General features: G+C 39.1%; 1 protein-coding gene across 6 annotated transcripts in view; it reads left to right on the forward strand.

Moving 5' to 3' along the window:
• The window catches only part of SLC25A21 (solute carrier family 25 member 21), a 478,694-nt gene that overhangs the window by 424,936 nt on the left and 41,346 nt on the right, over positions 1-12,412 (forward strand). For all 6 annotated transcript variants that reach the window (XM_057720563.1, XM_057720567.1, XM_057720564.1 and 3 more), the window contains 2 exons: positions 6,359-6,418; positions 9,986-10,093. In XM_057720563.1, coding sequence (XP_057576546.1) covers positions 6,359-6,418; positions 9,986-10,093 — 168 coding nt within the window. The remainder of the gene's footprint in view (positions 1-6,358; positions 6,419-9,985; positions 10,094-12,412) is intronic.

Below are 12,412 nucleotides of genomic sequence, written 5' to 3' on the forward strand. Positions count from 1 at the left end.
GAAAGAGTGAAGGAGTGGAGAGGGGAGAGGTGAGGTAGAAAAACCTTTCTCCCTAAGTCATTCTCATTTTATGAACAGAGCAAACTAATCCATTATATTTCTTTGTGTATCATTCTCATACAACACATTTATTTGGTGTGCTAACTTCATTTTCCCCCCTGGTGTCCTCTGTTAAAATTCTCTATTCTGGTTTTCACAAAATTATAACTTCCACTACATTTGCATTCTTTGACCACATAACTATGGATATTTATGTACTACTTGCTTGTTCAGTCTCTGGATAGGAACATGGAGATCTAGCAGGACCTCCAGGGGAGAAAGAGCTAAATCTGATCACGCTTGTATAAGTTCTCTCAGACAAAAGTCCTGATCACAGTAACTCTGACCTCCCCCACACCACTGATGTCACCAAATACGGCTTTGTCTTTCCATAATAAGGATAACATAAACTTAGACTGAAAGACTTCCTTTCCAGCTAATGACATAAAGCTTTTTTCACATGCATTACTCAATTTGTATTCCCAACATTCCTGAAAGGTAAGAAAAAGCAGCTTATTTACTTATATCAGTTAATTTAGAGGGTGACTGAGTTAAAAATTATGAAAAAAAACCCAACATATATACACAGACATCAAACTTTTATATCATGTGAAAATGGTGATTTAATAGGATTTAATTCACGTCTAGGATTCAGAAAGCAAAACTTTAAAGCATACTTTCACTATAAATTCATCCTCTTCGTTGCCATAGTTTTTGTGATTTTTATATTATTACTTCAATACAAATTTCATTGTAAGGATCAGAATCGCAGTAGAGAATCTGGAAAAAGTTCACCAAAGTACACAAGAAGGCTGAATTGAATTATGAAATGGCTTCACTTGATAAAAGATTGCCCAAGTAAACAAACAGAGCATAGTTCCTGTTCAAAAGGAAAGTCACTTTGTCTCCATGGAATAATATATCCATTTGTTCAGAGTTTTACATGTATAAATAAAGAAAACTATAATTACAGTTTTTCTTGGAATATTTTTTCTTAATACTACATGTTGGAGACAATTTAAACTTTAAGAGGATTAAGGTTTATCAATGTTGAACAGTCTTTTATGGAAGAAGAAAAAAGTTAAGCTTTACAAGAGGTAGTCTCTACTTTAAAAAAGCAATGCTCCCTGCCAGAACAATGGTTACCAGATGAACTTTTGGGCAACTGAATATGGTGTATGTGTCCCAGACATCTTGTTTCAAGTAGGCTTTACCTTAAAAGTATTGAGACATATGGTAAGTACGCTGGCTTTTTAAGTAAAACTTCGAGTTAAGTATATCTTTGCCAGATGGATAGCACTAGTTTTTCAACACAATATATGAAAACATTCATTGTATAGATATTTATCTTAGGATTTGTGAAGAAAATGATCATCTGATTGCAACAATTTCATACATCATAAACTGCTTCATTGTATGTCATCAAAGTTTACTTTGAAAAAATATTTGGAGACCATAGATATATTCACACACATACACATGTATATATGCTCTCTGAATATTATGTATATATGTGTGTGTGTTTGTATAGAAACAATGTCTAGAAACAGATAATGTTGTTTTTTCTGTACTTGATTCTTTGAAATGAGATTCATCATTAAAATAATAAGATTCATTGATGCTAAATAAATGAAACTTCCCCTTTCACAAATGAGGACAGAATTAGTATTGCAGTTAGCAAAAGGAAATGAAGACCTCAGAAAGAGACCAGCTGGTTGCTAAGAGATGGCAGGCACCACATGCCAGGTTCCAGGATCTAGTATTGCTTCACAGGTCCAGAAACACCATTATTCTATGGTCAGACTCTCAAGGACTGCTTAATGCTAACCCAGCTCACGAAAGATTATATTGATATATTGTGAAGTCTATTCGTTGTTCACCACTGTATCATTTACACTTATCACAGTGACTACAAATAGATGTTCAGTGGCTTTTAGATGAATAAATGAACCATATATAAAGAGAAACAGAAAGAAAATTTATTACTTTATAACAGGAGAATTCTTGTCCTGTTCCCCCAAATTCCCGCATCTACTATCCAGAGTTTCTGAAAAGACGAGACTTCCATATCTGGCCAAGATGAAGTCACAAGGACCAGATTTACTCTCCTGCCTGAAACAGCAAAAACAGAAAATGAACCAAATATATGAAACCACAATTTTTAAGACACTGGACATGAGACAAGGAGGGAGAGTCATACCTGAGATGGAAAGCAAATCAGATGAGCCCTATGGGTTGCCCCAGCTCACTGCCTTGAGAGAGTTTCCAGCCCAGGGACACGCAGGAGACATCCAGTTGACTCCCTTGACCTGTGGACTCCCTGGGTTGAGAAGGAACTGAGAGGCCGGGGAGAGCAAGGCAGCTAGAGTTCACAGGACAGAGCACCAGAGAGAGCTGCGCACAAAAGGTGCTGAGGATCTGCAGAGGGGTACTTCCAGTATCCGGCTGACCAATGCCCACATGAGGAAATTAGCAAGGCCTGAAGACAGCTGTCTGAAGGGTTCAAGGGATCAGCGCTGGGCAGTCACACAGGGCTGGGAATAGTGCCTGTTCCCACCAGCCAAACTGGGAGGCCTTAAAATGCATGGGGCATTGAGAGAGGTACCCCGAAGGGTTTTGCCTCTATAGTGGGGAATCGTTAGCCCTAGTCTGAGCACTGCTCAGGTCCCACTTGTTAAAAGTAAGACTCAAATGGATCAAAGTGTTTCCATGTAATTTAACTGCCTCCCAGACAGAGGATCTGGGAGCTCAGCTTAGTCATCAGGCTGCTTAGTGAGGGTGGATGAAAACAAAGGGGAAAGTGCCGTCCAGATGGTTGGGTCACCCTGGCAAACTGTACCCACCTCCCCTGCCCAACCACAACATGACACTTCTTGAAGGACCATGGGACCTGTCCTCCAGGTCCACCCCCTCTCCCTGGGATAAATCCAGCCAGACTACCAATTTTGAGATTCCAGTATATAGGTTATATATACCACATTAATTTGGATTCCAGATTTTATACTCAAGCTTTCCAAAACCTTGATTGACTATGAATGTTTTCAAAACTCTTTAGTCACACATTTGCATGACTTTGGGTTGGTAACATTATTACATGTTGACCCTCCTAATTTCATCTTTAGAGTATAACCTCTATGGTAGGGTTGTGTTAGGGTACCTTTAGCACATCTTATATGATAGGGTACCTTTATCACATCGCTGCACTAACATATTGCAGATGTGAAATTCTTGAAAAATATCATAAAGGAAGTAAAGGAGTAGTGCTATGTAGAAAAGAATTAAAGTAACAACTAAACTGCTAGTTCTTAAGAATATAATTCTAGTATAATGTCTTCTAAGTTTTGCACATGGGAGATATCCAGTAAATATTTGTTGAATGAATATTCTTAGTTAATATTGGTTTCAAACTATAGTGACATTACATTATTTTACTCTTGTTGAATATCCATTTTAAAAGATTTTACCTTTTCCTTTCTTGAGATATTGTTATTGTTTTATTTTATATTCAGTAAATTAGACTTTGGTTGCAAAAGTAGAAATTAAAACAAGATTTATTTTTAGTTTGAAGTGCTATTTGCTTATTAGTGATATATATTGTTCATTACTTTTTAATTTAGTACATTAGCAATTTACAACTGATGTGTAGAGTTCCTTTATTCCCAGGAAGCTGAATGATTTCATCTTAGCCATTCACCAGAGTCTTCCAACCAGACTGTTGATGAGTACCAACCAGCTAGTAGTAGTTTGGTTTTTTAACAGTTTTAGAGATGGGGAAATGAAAAGCCTAGAATTACCCCAAAGTGTAGACTTGGAATTCCCTGTGAGAATTGCTTAGAGTGACAGGTCAAGTCCATGTCCCCACACTTCTTCTTCGAGGTCACAGTCTGGTCCTTAATTCCTTCTCGTGACAAAAGTCAGAAAGAAAAAAAATACGTCCTTACCATGGAAGGGAATAAGAAGGCCTCACTAGGCCTTCTGTGAGATCCATCATCTCCCAGAACTTTCCTGAACCCACATGGACCCCTTAGAGCAGTGTTTCCAAATTGTGGGTCATGACCTGTGAGTCCTGAAGTCAACAGAGTGGGTCACTAGATGTAGTGGGTCACCAGAAAATGTTTCAATGAAATAGAATAGAAACAGGATGCATTACACATAGAAATGAGTAAGCCTTGCTTTATGGTGTTGTTTTGTTTCAGTTATAAATATGAGTGTGTAGTGCACACACACGTGCACCTGTGTTGGGTAAATATTTTTTACGTAGACTGTGGCCAGAAAAGTTTGAAATCTTCTGCTTTAACAGACTTGGCTTCCGGGGTCAGGGAAGACAAGAAGACCTCAGCAGCAGGAAAACTCTATCACAGAGACTCTCTTCCCAAAGCACTAACAGTCATGGCTCAGCAGTGAGCAGTATCGTATAATGGTTAAGAACATAACCCAGGCTTTGGGGTGAAACTTAGGGAGAAATCTCAGTCTTTCCACTCACCAGCTACAGGACAGATATCTACAGGTGGGAATCGTGGTTGTACTATAACAATACCTGATGATGTACGGATTAAATGCAGTAGCACACGCAAAGGCCTTAGCACGTTTTCTGGACCACAAGCCGGCTCTCATGAGTAATACGTAAAACTAAGAGATCCATGGTTTCTTTAGTAACCAAAGTGGAGAAAGGAAATGGAAACAGATTTTCTGAAAGTCTCCTACATGCCAGGCATGTCAGGAAACCTTACTCAAGTTCTCTTATTTAAGGACTACTCTAGAAGCTAAGTTTCGTGTTCTTGAGGGTTAGAAAGGTCAAGCTATGCTTTCATACCTAAGTAGCATAGCCAAGATTCAGACCTAGGACTGCTCATGTCAAAATCCACATAAGGTGATTATCAAAGAATAGTTATGATGATGACCATGAAAAGGAAGAAAAAATAAATTATTTTTTAAACCCAAGACCATAATCCTTTTCCTTTTACTCATTTCTGGTGCATCTCTCATCAAAACTGTGGTGGCTCCTAGTGGTAGTATTTGAACACCAGGATAGTTTCAGGGTTATCACCATCCACTAGGTTGTAAGAGCCAGATGGCAAGGTTTACCGCTGCATCCCCAGTGTGTAGAACCAATAAATATTTATTGAATGAGTGAATGAATGAATTTCTGTTCTACAGAAATCTACATCCATAGTTGATCTAAAGGAACATAGCACAAAAACCGTTCCTGAGTCTTTAAGAGAATCAATCTATCTGGTGATGTAATGCCTCTGGAACTTCCGAAAGACTCATGAGAGCCATGTTTACATGGAACTACCTCTTTCTAACAACAGAATACTATTTGGCTCTCAAATCTACATTTATGTCTTGCCCCATAGTACTGGGTTATAAAGTAATGGAGTAGGAGACATTTAAGACAATAAAACACCCAGGCCATTTCTGAGGTCTTGCGAATCAGACCCTAGCAGGACCTAAGAGTGTGTTTTATCAGTGATGTTGGTAGCTACCCAGCAGAGTACCCAGGAGCAAAACATCATGCTCTGGACAAGCAGACTGTTGTCCAAAATGTATAATATAGAAAGAGGGGAGAAAAATTTATTTGGGGCATATTATACAAAGTGATTGGTTAGATTTGCCTCCATAGAAATCCATTTACAGAAAAAATTATATTAAATATCATCTACTGAAGGAACCAAAATAATCATCATCCGATTTTAAATGGAGGAATAATCAGCTCTCTTTCTTCATTCAGGTTGAGGACAGTCTTACCTTCAGGCGGAGGATGGACTAGATGTGCTTGTTGGGTCCTTCGCTAGTTTATCGTGGCATCCTCATCATCATTGAGTGTTTAGAAATCCCATGGAACAGTAGAAAACACACAGCAATGTAAATGCGAGTTAAAGCTGAGAAGTGGCTGCCTTTTACATGTGGGTTAGAAAATTGGGCATTCACTGGGAAAGCAGGTCATAGAGAAAATGTAGGAGACCAAAGCTTTCAGGTCTCTATACCTATAATTTTGAATCACTGCCATAAAAGAGAAGTCTATTGATGTCTGGGGAAACTGAAAATGGTCATGGTAAATGGAAGCTGTATGGTTCATTTACTGCTGTAAAGGATTCCATCAGCTCTTCTGTAGGTTATTATAGCTGCATTTGAAAACGTGAATGTTCGAGTAAGATTCTATAGCAGCCACCCGAGACTGGATTAAAAACTGTGTTCAGTGGTTTATCATTTTTTAAAATGTTGGTGAATATAATGATTGACTAAAGAAATTTGAGTCAATTAAAAGGTTTGTTGCAGGAAATTGTTATAAATCTCTGGGCTTGGTTTCGTTTCACAGTTTTTCACCTTTGAGCAGTACAAGAAATTGCTGGGATATGTGTCACTGTCACCAGCATTGGTAAGTGAGAGTATTTATTATACTTAAGTGTGTGGGTTATTTCATCAAGCAAAACCTGGAAACAAAAACCCTTTTGATTCCCCAAGCTCGGCTACTAAAATATGAATTTGAGTTATTCGATGTTCAGCTACTTGTTGAAAGCCATCTTCCTAATAACTCACAATTTGGCTATTTTATAGCTCCCAGTGATGAATTTATGATAATAATGATATGTGTGGAAAGGCCCATATGAGATATGGTCAGGAATATAAAATAAAGAGTACACTTGTCAAAGACCCTTTGAAAGCCAAAACATGCCTATGTTTACGTACATACTGCACATATCTATTTATGTGAAAGTCAATGTACCTAAAGTTATCTCCTAACCGGTCACTTTTCCAGCTTTTGCTCAAGCTGTAGTACGTACAGGACTGCAGGTCACTCTGTGGTCAGATGCAGCCTGAGGGGCCTCTTATAGTCGGGGAGGATAGTGATCTTACAATGACACATCTCAGCTGTTACATGAAAGTCATTTGGTGATTTAAACATTTGCCCATACCACTCCTTTCCTTCTTAGTGACTTCGCTGCTTTTCACAAAACAGGTCATACTGACCAAGAGGTTCCATCCACATGTGTCCAGTGAGAGCCCCAGAGAGAACCGATGCACTAATTTCTCCCCCAAACTTGCAAGACAAGACAGAACTAAACTAAATCTGCATTGGCCTTCCAGTTGGCGATGTGCCTTCCCACCTCTAGGAAAGCCCCCCCGGTGTACCTGCTGGAATGCACCTCAGAACTCAGCCAGAGGGGCAGCATTCTGAGCTTCCACTCCTTCATGACTTTACTTGCAAAGATTCATTAAGAAGAAGTAGCTGTTATTTAAAAAACCATACGTGGTCCCTTTCTAGGAAGGATGCAATTAAGAAATCTAATAGTGTCACTTTGTGTGATAACAAAGAAACTTCGGGTCCAGCCTCCTGCTCAACAAGGGGGCTGTAAAGCAGTCTCTCATGTCAGGAGAAGTGGTACCATGAGTCCTAAAATTAGCTGAGGTTTTTCTTTAATTCCTCAGTGTCTTCCCTGAATATCTTCCTTCACTTTGAAAACATCTTGCTAAAAAGAGGATTATAAACTTCTGAGCAAAGGACAATAAAATATGGTTTCCAGGGGGCCAGCTGGCTGTTCCGTGTCGAGCACTGGTACCACGTGAGAGACTGCATTTCTTTCTTGAGAATTCAAACAGAAAAGCATTTGGCCACTCCAGCTCCTCTCACCGAATTCATGCAAACTGTATACAGTTTTTCCCTTTTCTTGAACTCATTTATTCCAGTTTCTTTTTGATACAGCTAGATGCTTAAACAGCCGTCAAATGTCCCCTGGTGCTCTCACATGAAAAGCCGGGGAGGCTGGGAACTCAACGGTTACCGCTAGTCTCTGGTACAATCTGAGTAACATGACCTGCTGATAGCTGATCAATTCTTTTGACAAGGGACTGCTGAACACTAGTTCTGACAGCAAATGTAGCTGAGTTTTATAGAAGAACAAAAAAGTGAATTACTTGGAAGATTGCGTGTGGTAATAAAAACCTGAACATCTGGATTTTAGCTTTTTCAGTCAGAAGAGTTTGGGACTAGCATTTTTTTTCTCTGCTTTTGGCTTCCTTGATGGAAGTCTGAGATAAATGAATAAAATATTTGGTCTGTTACCCTATACAAATGTGTTTAAAATTGTAATGAAGGGGCATGAAAGGAAAACATTGTTAGTTATTCCCTCTCTCCTAGAATCTGTATACAATCCCACTCTTCCTCTTTGTGCAACAGTAACAGTGCTTTTGTACAGCACTTTACAAAGGGCTTTCACACATTATTTTGACCCTTATAATAACATTATTAAATACAAAGATTAGATATTATTGCCTCCCTTTTACAGATGAGAAAACTGTGGCTTGTAAAAGATTCAGTGATTTTTTTTTTTTCTTGGAAAGGCATTTTATTTTAAAAAAAGCAGTGTGTACATGTCAATCCCAAACTCCCGATCTATCCCTTCCTCACACCCTTCCACACCCTTCCCCCCACCCCCAGTAACCATAAGTCGTTCTCTGTGAGTCTGTTTCTGTTCTGTAAATAAGTTCATTTGTATCGGGGTTTTTTATTAATTTTATTTATTTATTTATTATTTTTTGGGGGGGGTACACCAAGTTCAATCATCTGTTTTTATACACATATCCCTGTATTCCCTCCCTCCCTCGACTCCCCCCCCACCCTCCCTCGCGTCCCCCTCACCCTCCCCGTCCCAGTCCTCTAAGGCATCTTCCATCCTCGAGTTGGACTCCCTTTGTTATACAGCAACTTCCCACTGGCTATCTATTTTACAGTTGGTAGTATATATATGTCTGTGCTACTCTCTCGCTTCGTCTCAGCTTCCCCTTCACCCCCCGCCCCCACCAAACCTCGAGTTCTCCAGACCATTCTCTGCGTCTGCATCCTTGTTTTTGTCACTGAGTTCATCAGTACCATTTTTAGATTCTGTATATGTGAGTTAACCTACCATTTGTATCATTTTTTAAAGATTCCCCATATCAGTGATATCATATGATATTTGTCTTTCTCTGTCTGACTTACTTCACCTACTATGATGATTTCCCGGTCCATCCATGTTGCTGCTAATGGCATTATTTTATTCTTTTTAACAGCTGAGTAATAGTCCATTGTATACATGTACCACGTATTCTTTAGAAGATTCAGTGATTTAAACACAGAGCTGCAGCTAACACACATGGCATTTTCGTGGTTATTTTCGATACGTAGTTTCTGAACATCCCTTAAGCATTCTACTCAGAGGAAAATTCTAGAAAGTTGTTCTTTCCTAGTGCAGAAATTCTTAATAGCAAATAACATGATACACAGCCACCTTTTGATAAATGTTCTAGATTTTAGTTGAGCCCTTCAAGACAACCTAGCTATTTCTGACCTCAACATTTATTCCTCAGCTTCTAGGTCTAGAAGAATAGGGCTCAGTTTTAAAAGACAGAAAAATAATGAATTTTAAAATAATTTTTTTGTTTCTTAATTTCCTAAAACAGTGACTCTAAGAATATGGCTATACACAAATATTTTCGGGTATACTGTTTGGTTACTGAAATTTAACTTTTTATAAACATTTTATTTGTGGTTCTGCTCCTTGAATATTTTGGTATGCTCGATAAATGTATTTAAGTAGATGTTTAAAAATGAAGCCCTCCTTTTACAAGTCAGACTCTCCTTTAGCTGTTACATGTGCAGATGTTTCAGTATCCACCTTAAGTAAAACAACCTTTCTTTTCATTAAAGGACAAAGTCATTGTTGATGGGGCTTTGACATTTTATTTTGAATTGTTAGGATGTGGTTTGCGGCTTCTGTAATTTCTTCTTCATGAATTGTCAGCATCTAATCAAGATCTAAAGCTGTTTAGTAATGGTATATGGTGCATTTATGTGAGTTTCTCCATTCTCATTATAACATTCAGCTGCAGAGTGTAATGAGTAGGATGTTTAATCCCATACACATGATAACTTGTTTTAAAGTATTGATTGACTTAATTTTTCTAGACATTTGCCATTGCTGGACTGGGATCTGGACTAACAGAAGCCATTGTGGTCAACCCTTTTGAGGTAGTTAAAGTTGGCTTGCAAGCCAATCGGAACAAATTTGCAGAGGTAATCATTTAATGTTCTCCTATTGATGAGGGAATGTAAAAAATTATTTTTCAGTATGTAATATAAAATTATGAACCCAGCTCTTAGCCACTTGTTAAAGCCATAGTAATGTCTTGTTAAGGAAGTAGCATGAGAAAAAGTCGAATTTCTTCCACAGTAAAGCTCTAACAAAAAAGCACTAAAGTCTGATTCAGGACAAACACATGTTTAGACATTTTTATTTTAGAGCTGTAATGTAATCGATAATGACTTATTTGGAAATGTTTTCTCTACTTTTGGCAAAACTTCTATTTCACATCTTACTAGAAGAGACTGTAGCAAAAATCACTGAGGTGATAATATTGTGCTTTATTTTTTAAAAATTATGAAGTCATTTTTTAAAATTACCTCACTCCTTTCCCCACTCCACCCATTGCCCTCTCCCAAAGATTCTGATAATCTGTCAAGCGTGTCTTTCGGTTAAATCTGAGCGAGCAGGTTGCTAAGCCTGTGTAGACGTCACCCCTGGGACAACGATGGGTCTTGACATTTCATCACTGGTACATGATGTTCCATGAAGACAGCTTGCCTTGGTCTGTGCTGCCTTCACTTCCTTCCAGTTGCCTAATAATTCCCTTTAAACCACGAAGTCCAACTGCTCTCATTTTATTCTTTTGGGTGCCAAGCCCAAGATAGGGAAAAAAATAAGGCGACTGGCAGTCCAGGTCCTTTCTAAGCATTTGAATTTACGTCCACAGCTGGGTAGCATGTGGTATAAATTGGTTCTGAGTATCTGCTGACCTGAATTTCTCTGCAGAAAGGTTCCCCTGCCTACGACTTAGGCAGCTGCTAGTAGGTGCAGACCCCCCCTGACTCCCACCCCACTTCCTGCCTGCTGATACTGCCTGAGAGCGCCCTGGCAGCTTTTTGGGCAGAGGGGTGGGAAAAGAGAGGGGGGCCCTGCGCACCTGCAGCTGCCAAGACCCACAGAGGACAGGGTTGGGCGGCTCCAGCAGATGGTATCTACTCAGGTGAAGTCAGTCCTAATTAAGGGAGATTGTTTTAAGTTTTGAAAGGTTGTCTTAATTGCAGAGATATATAGCACTTCAGAAAAGGTTGAGAATTCCTGTATTACCCTAGTCTCTGTGTCTGTTTTGTTTTTTCTCTGTTCTTCCTTGAATGACAGGAAAATATGACAAGGACCAGGAGGAAATAAAAAGAAACACTTTCCAAATATCCTATCCATATGAAGCATTTAAGACAGCCCCCATGGAGCGTTGGGGTGGGATGAATTGAGAGATGGGGATTGCCATACATACATTACTAATAAGAAAAAAAATATCAAAGTGTACATTTTAAATACATGCAATTTACTGTATGTCAATTGTATCTCAGTAAAAGTTCCTAAAGAAAAAAAAAAAAAAGACAGCTCCCATGGAATCTGCTCAAGGAAAATCTGATTTGTTAGACTGGGAGAATTACCAGCTAGAAGACAACGTGGAGCTCCCCATTCAATGTCCCATGCTACCCGTTGGGAAGCTTGTCTCGGGGCAGCAAGGAGTGAGCAAAAGCATACACAGGCCCTCAAACGGCAGTCCTTTATCAAGACAGCATGTAAGCAAAGGCACACAGATGGGACAGAGCACCACGAAGCACTCACAGGAATGAAAATAACGAGTGATCACAGCACTCCCGCTCACGCCTGATGTTCTTTTTCTCTCCTCTGCCCTCAAGGAGGGTCTACGCTGAGGCCATGGAAGCGCTGCTAATGTTTTGCATGTGCGGAGGCTTTGCTAGACTGTGGTAAACACCCTTCCAGCCCAACATAAGAATGCCGCATGTGCACGTGTTCCTAGTTCATTGACACGAGTGTGGTCTGTGTAAATTGTTTATGTATATACAGCCCTTTTCTTAAGTGGGGGAGAAAGGGGAACTTGTCTGGGGTCATTTGCTACAGAATCCACTGAACTGGATTCTTTGTCAGATATTTACTTAGACAAAATAAAATCTATTATGTACCTTATAAAATATTTGTCATAGTACCTCAACTGGTCACAACTTAGTAAAAGAGGGATCACATAGGTCACACCTGTCAGCATTTATTTCCAGCAACTATCAGGATTCAGTAGCTGATCGGAGGTGGCACTTTAGAGGCACTATTGATCAAATTGAAAATGAGTTAGTGCACAGTCAGTCACCAAACATAAAGTAATGGGACTATGTCTATTACAATAAAAATATGAATGAAAGAAATGACATGATAAGAACAGCAAATTTCGGATCTAGACTTTTAAAAATAACTGCCAGTCATCATGGGCAAGGGTAGCTGTTTCCTCTGTC

The sequence above is a fragment of the Hippopotamus amphibius genome, chromosome 2 (assembly GCF_030028045.1).
Source record: "Hippopotamus amphibius kiboko isolate mHipAmp2 chromosome 2, mHipAmp2.hap2, whole genome shotgun sequence".
Taxonomy (NCBI): domain Eukaryota; kingdom Metazoa; phylum Chordata; class Mammalia; order Artiodactyla; family Hippopotamidae; genus Hippopotamus; species Hippopotamus amphibius.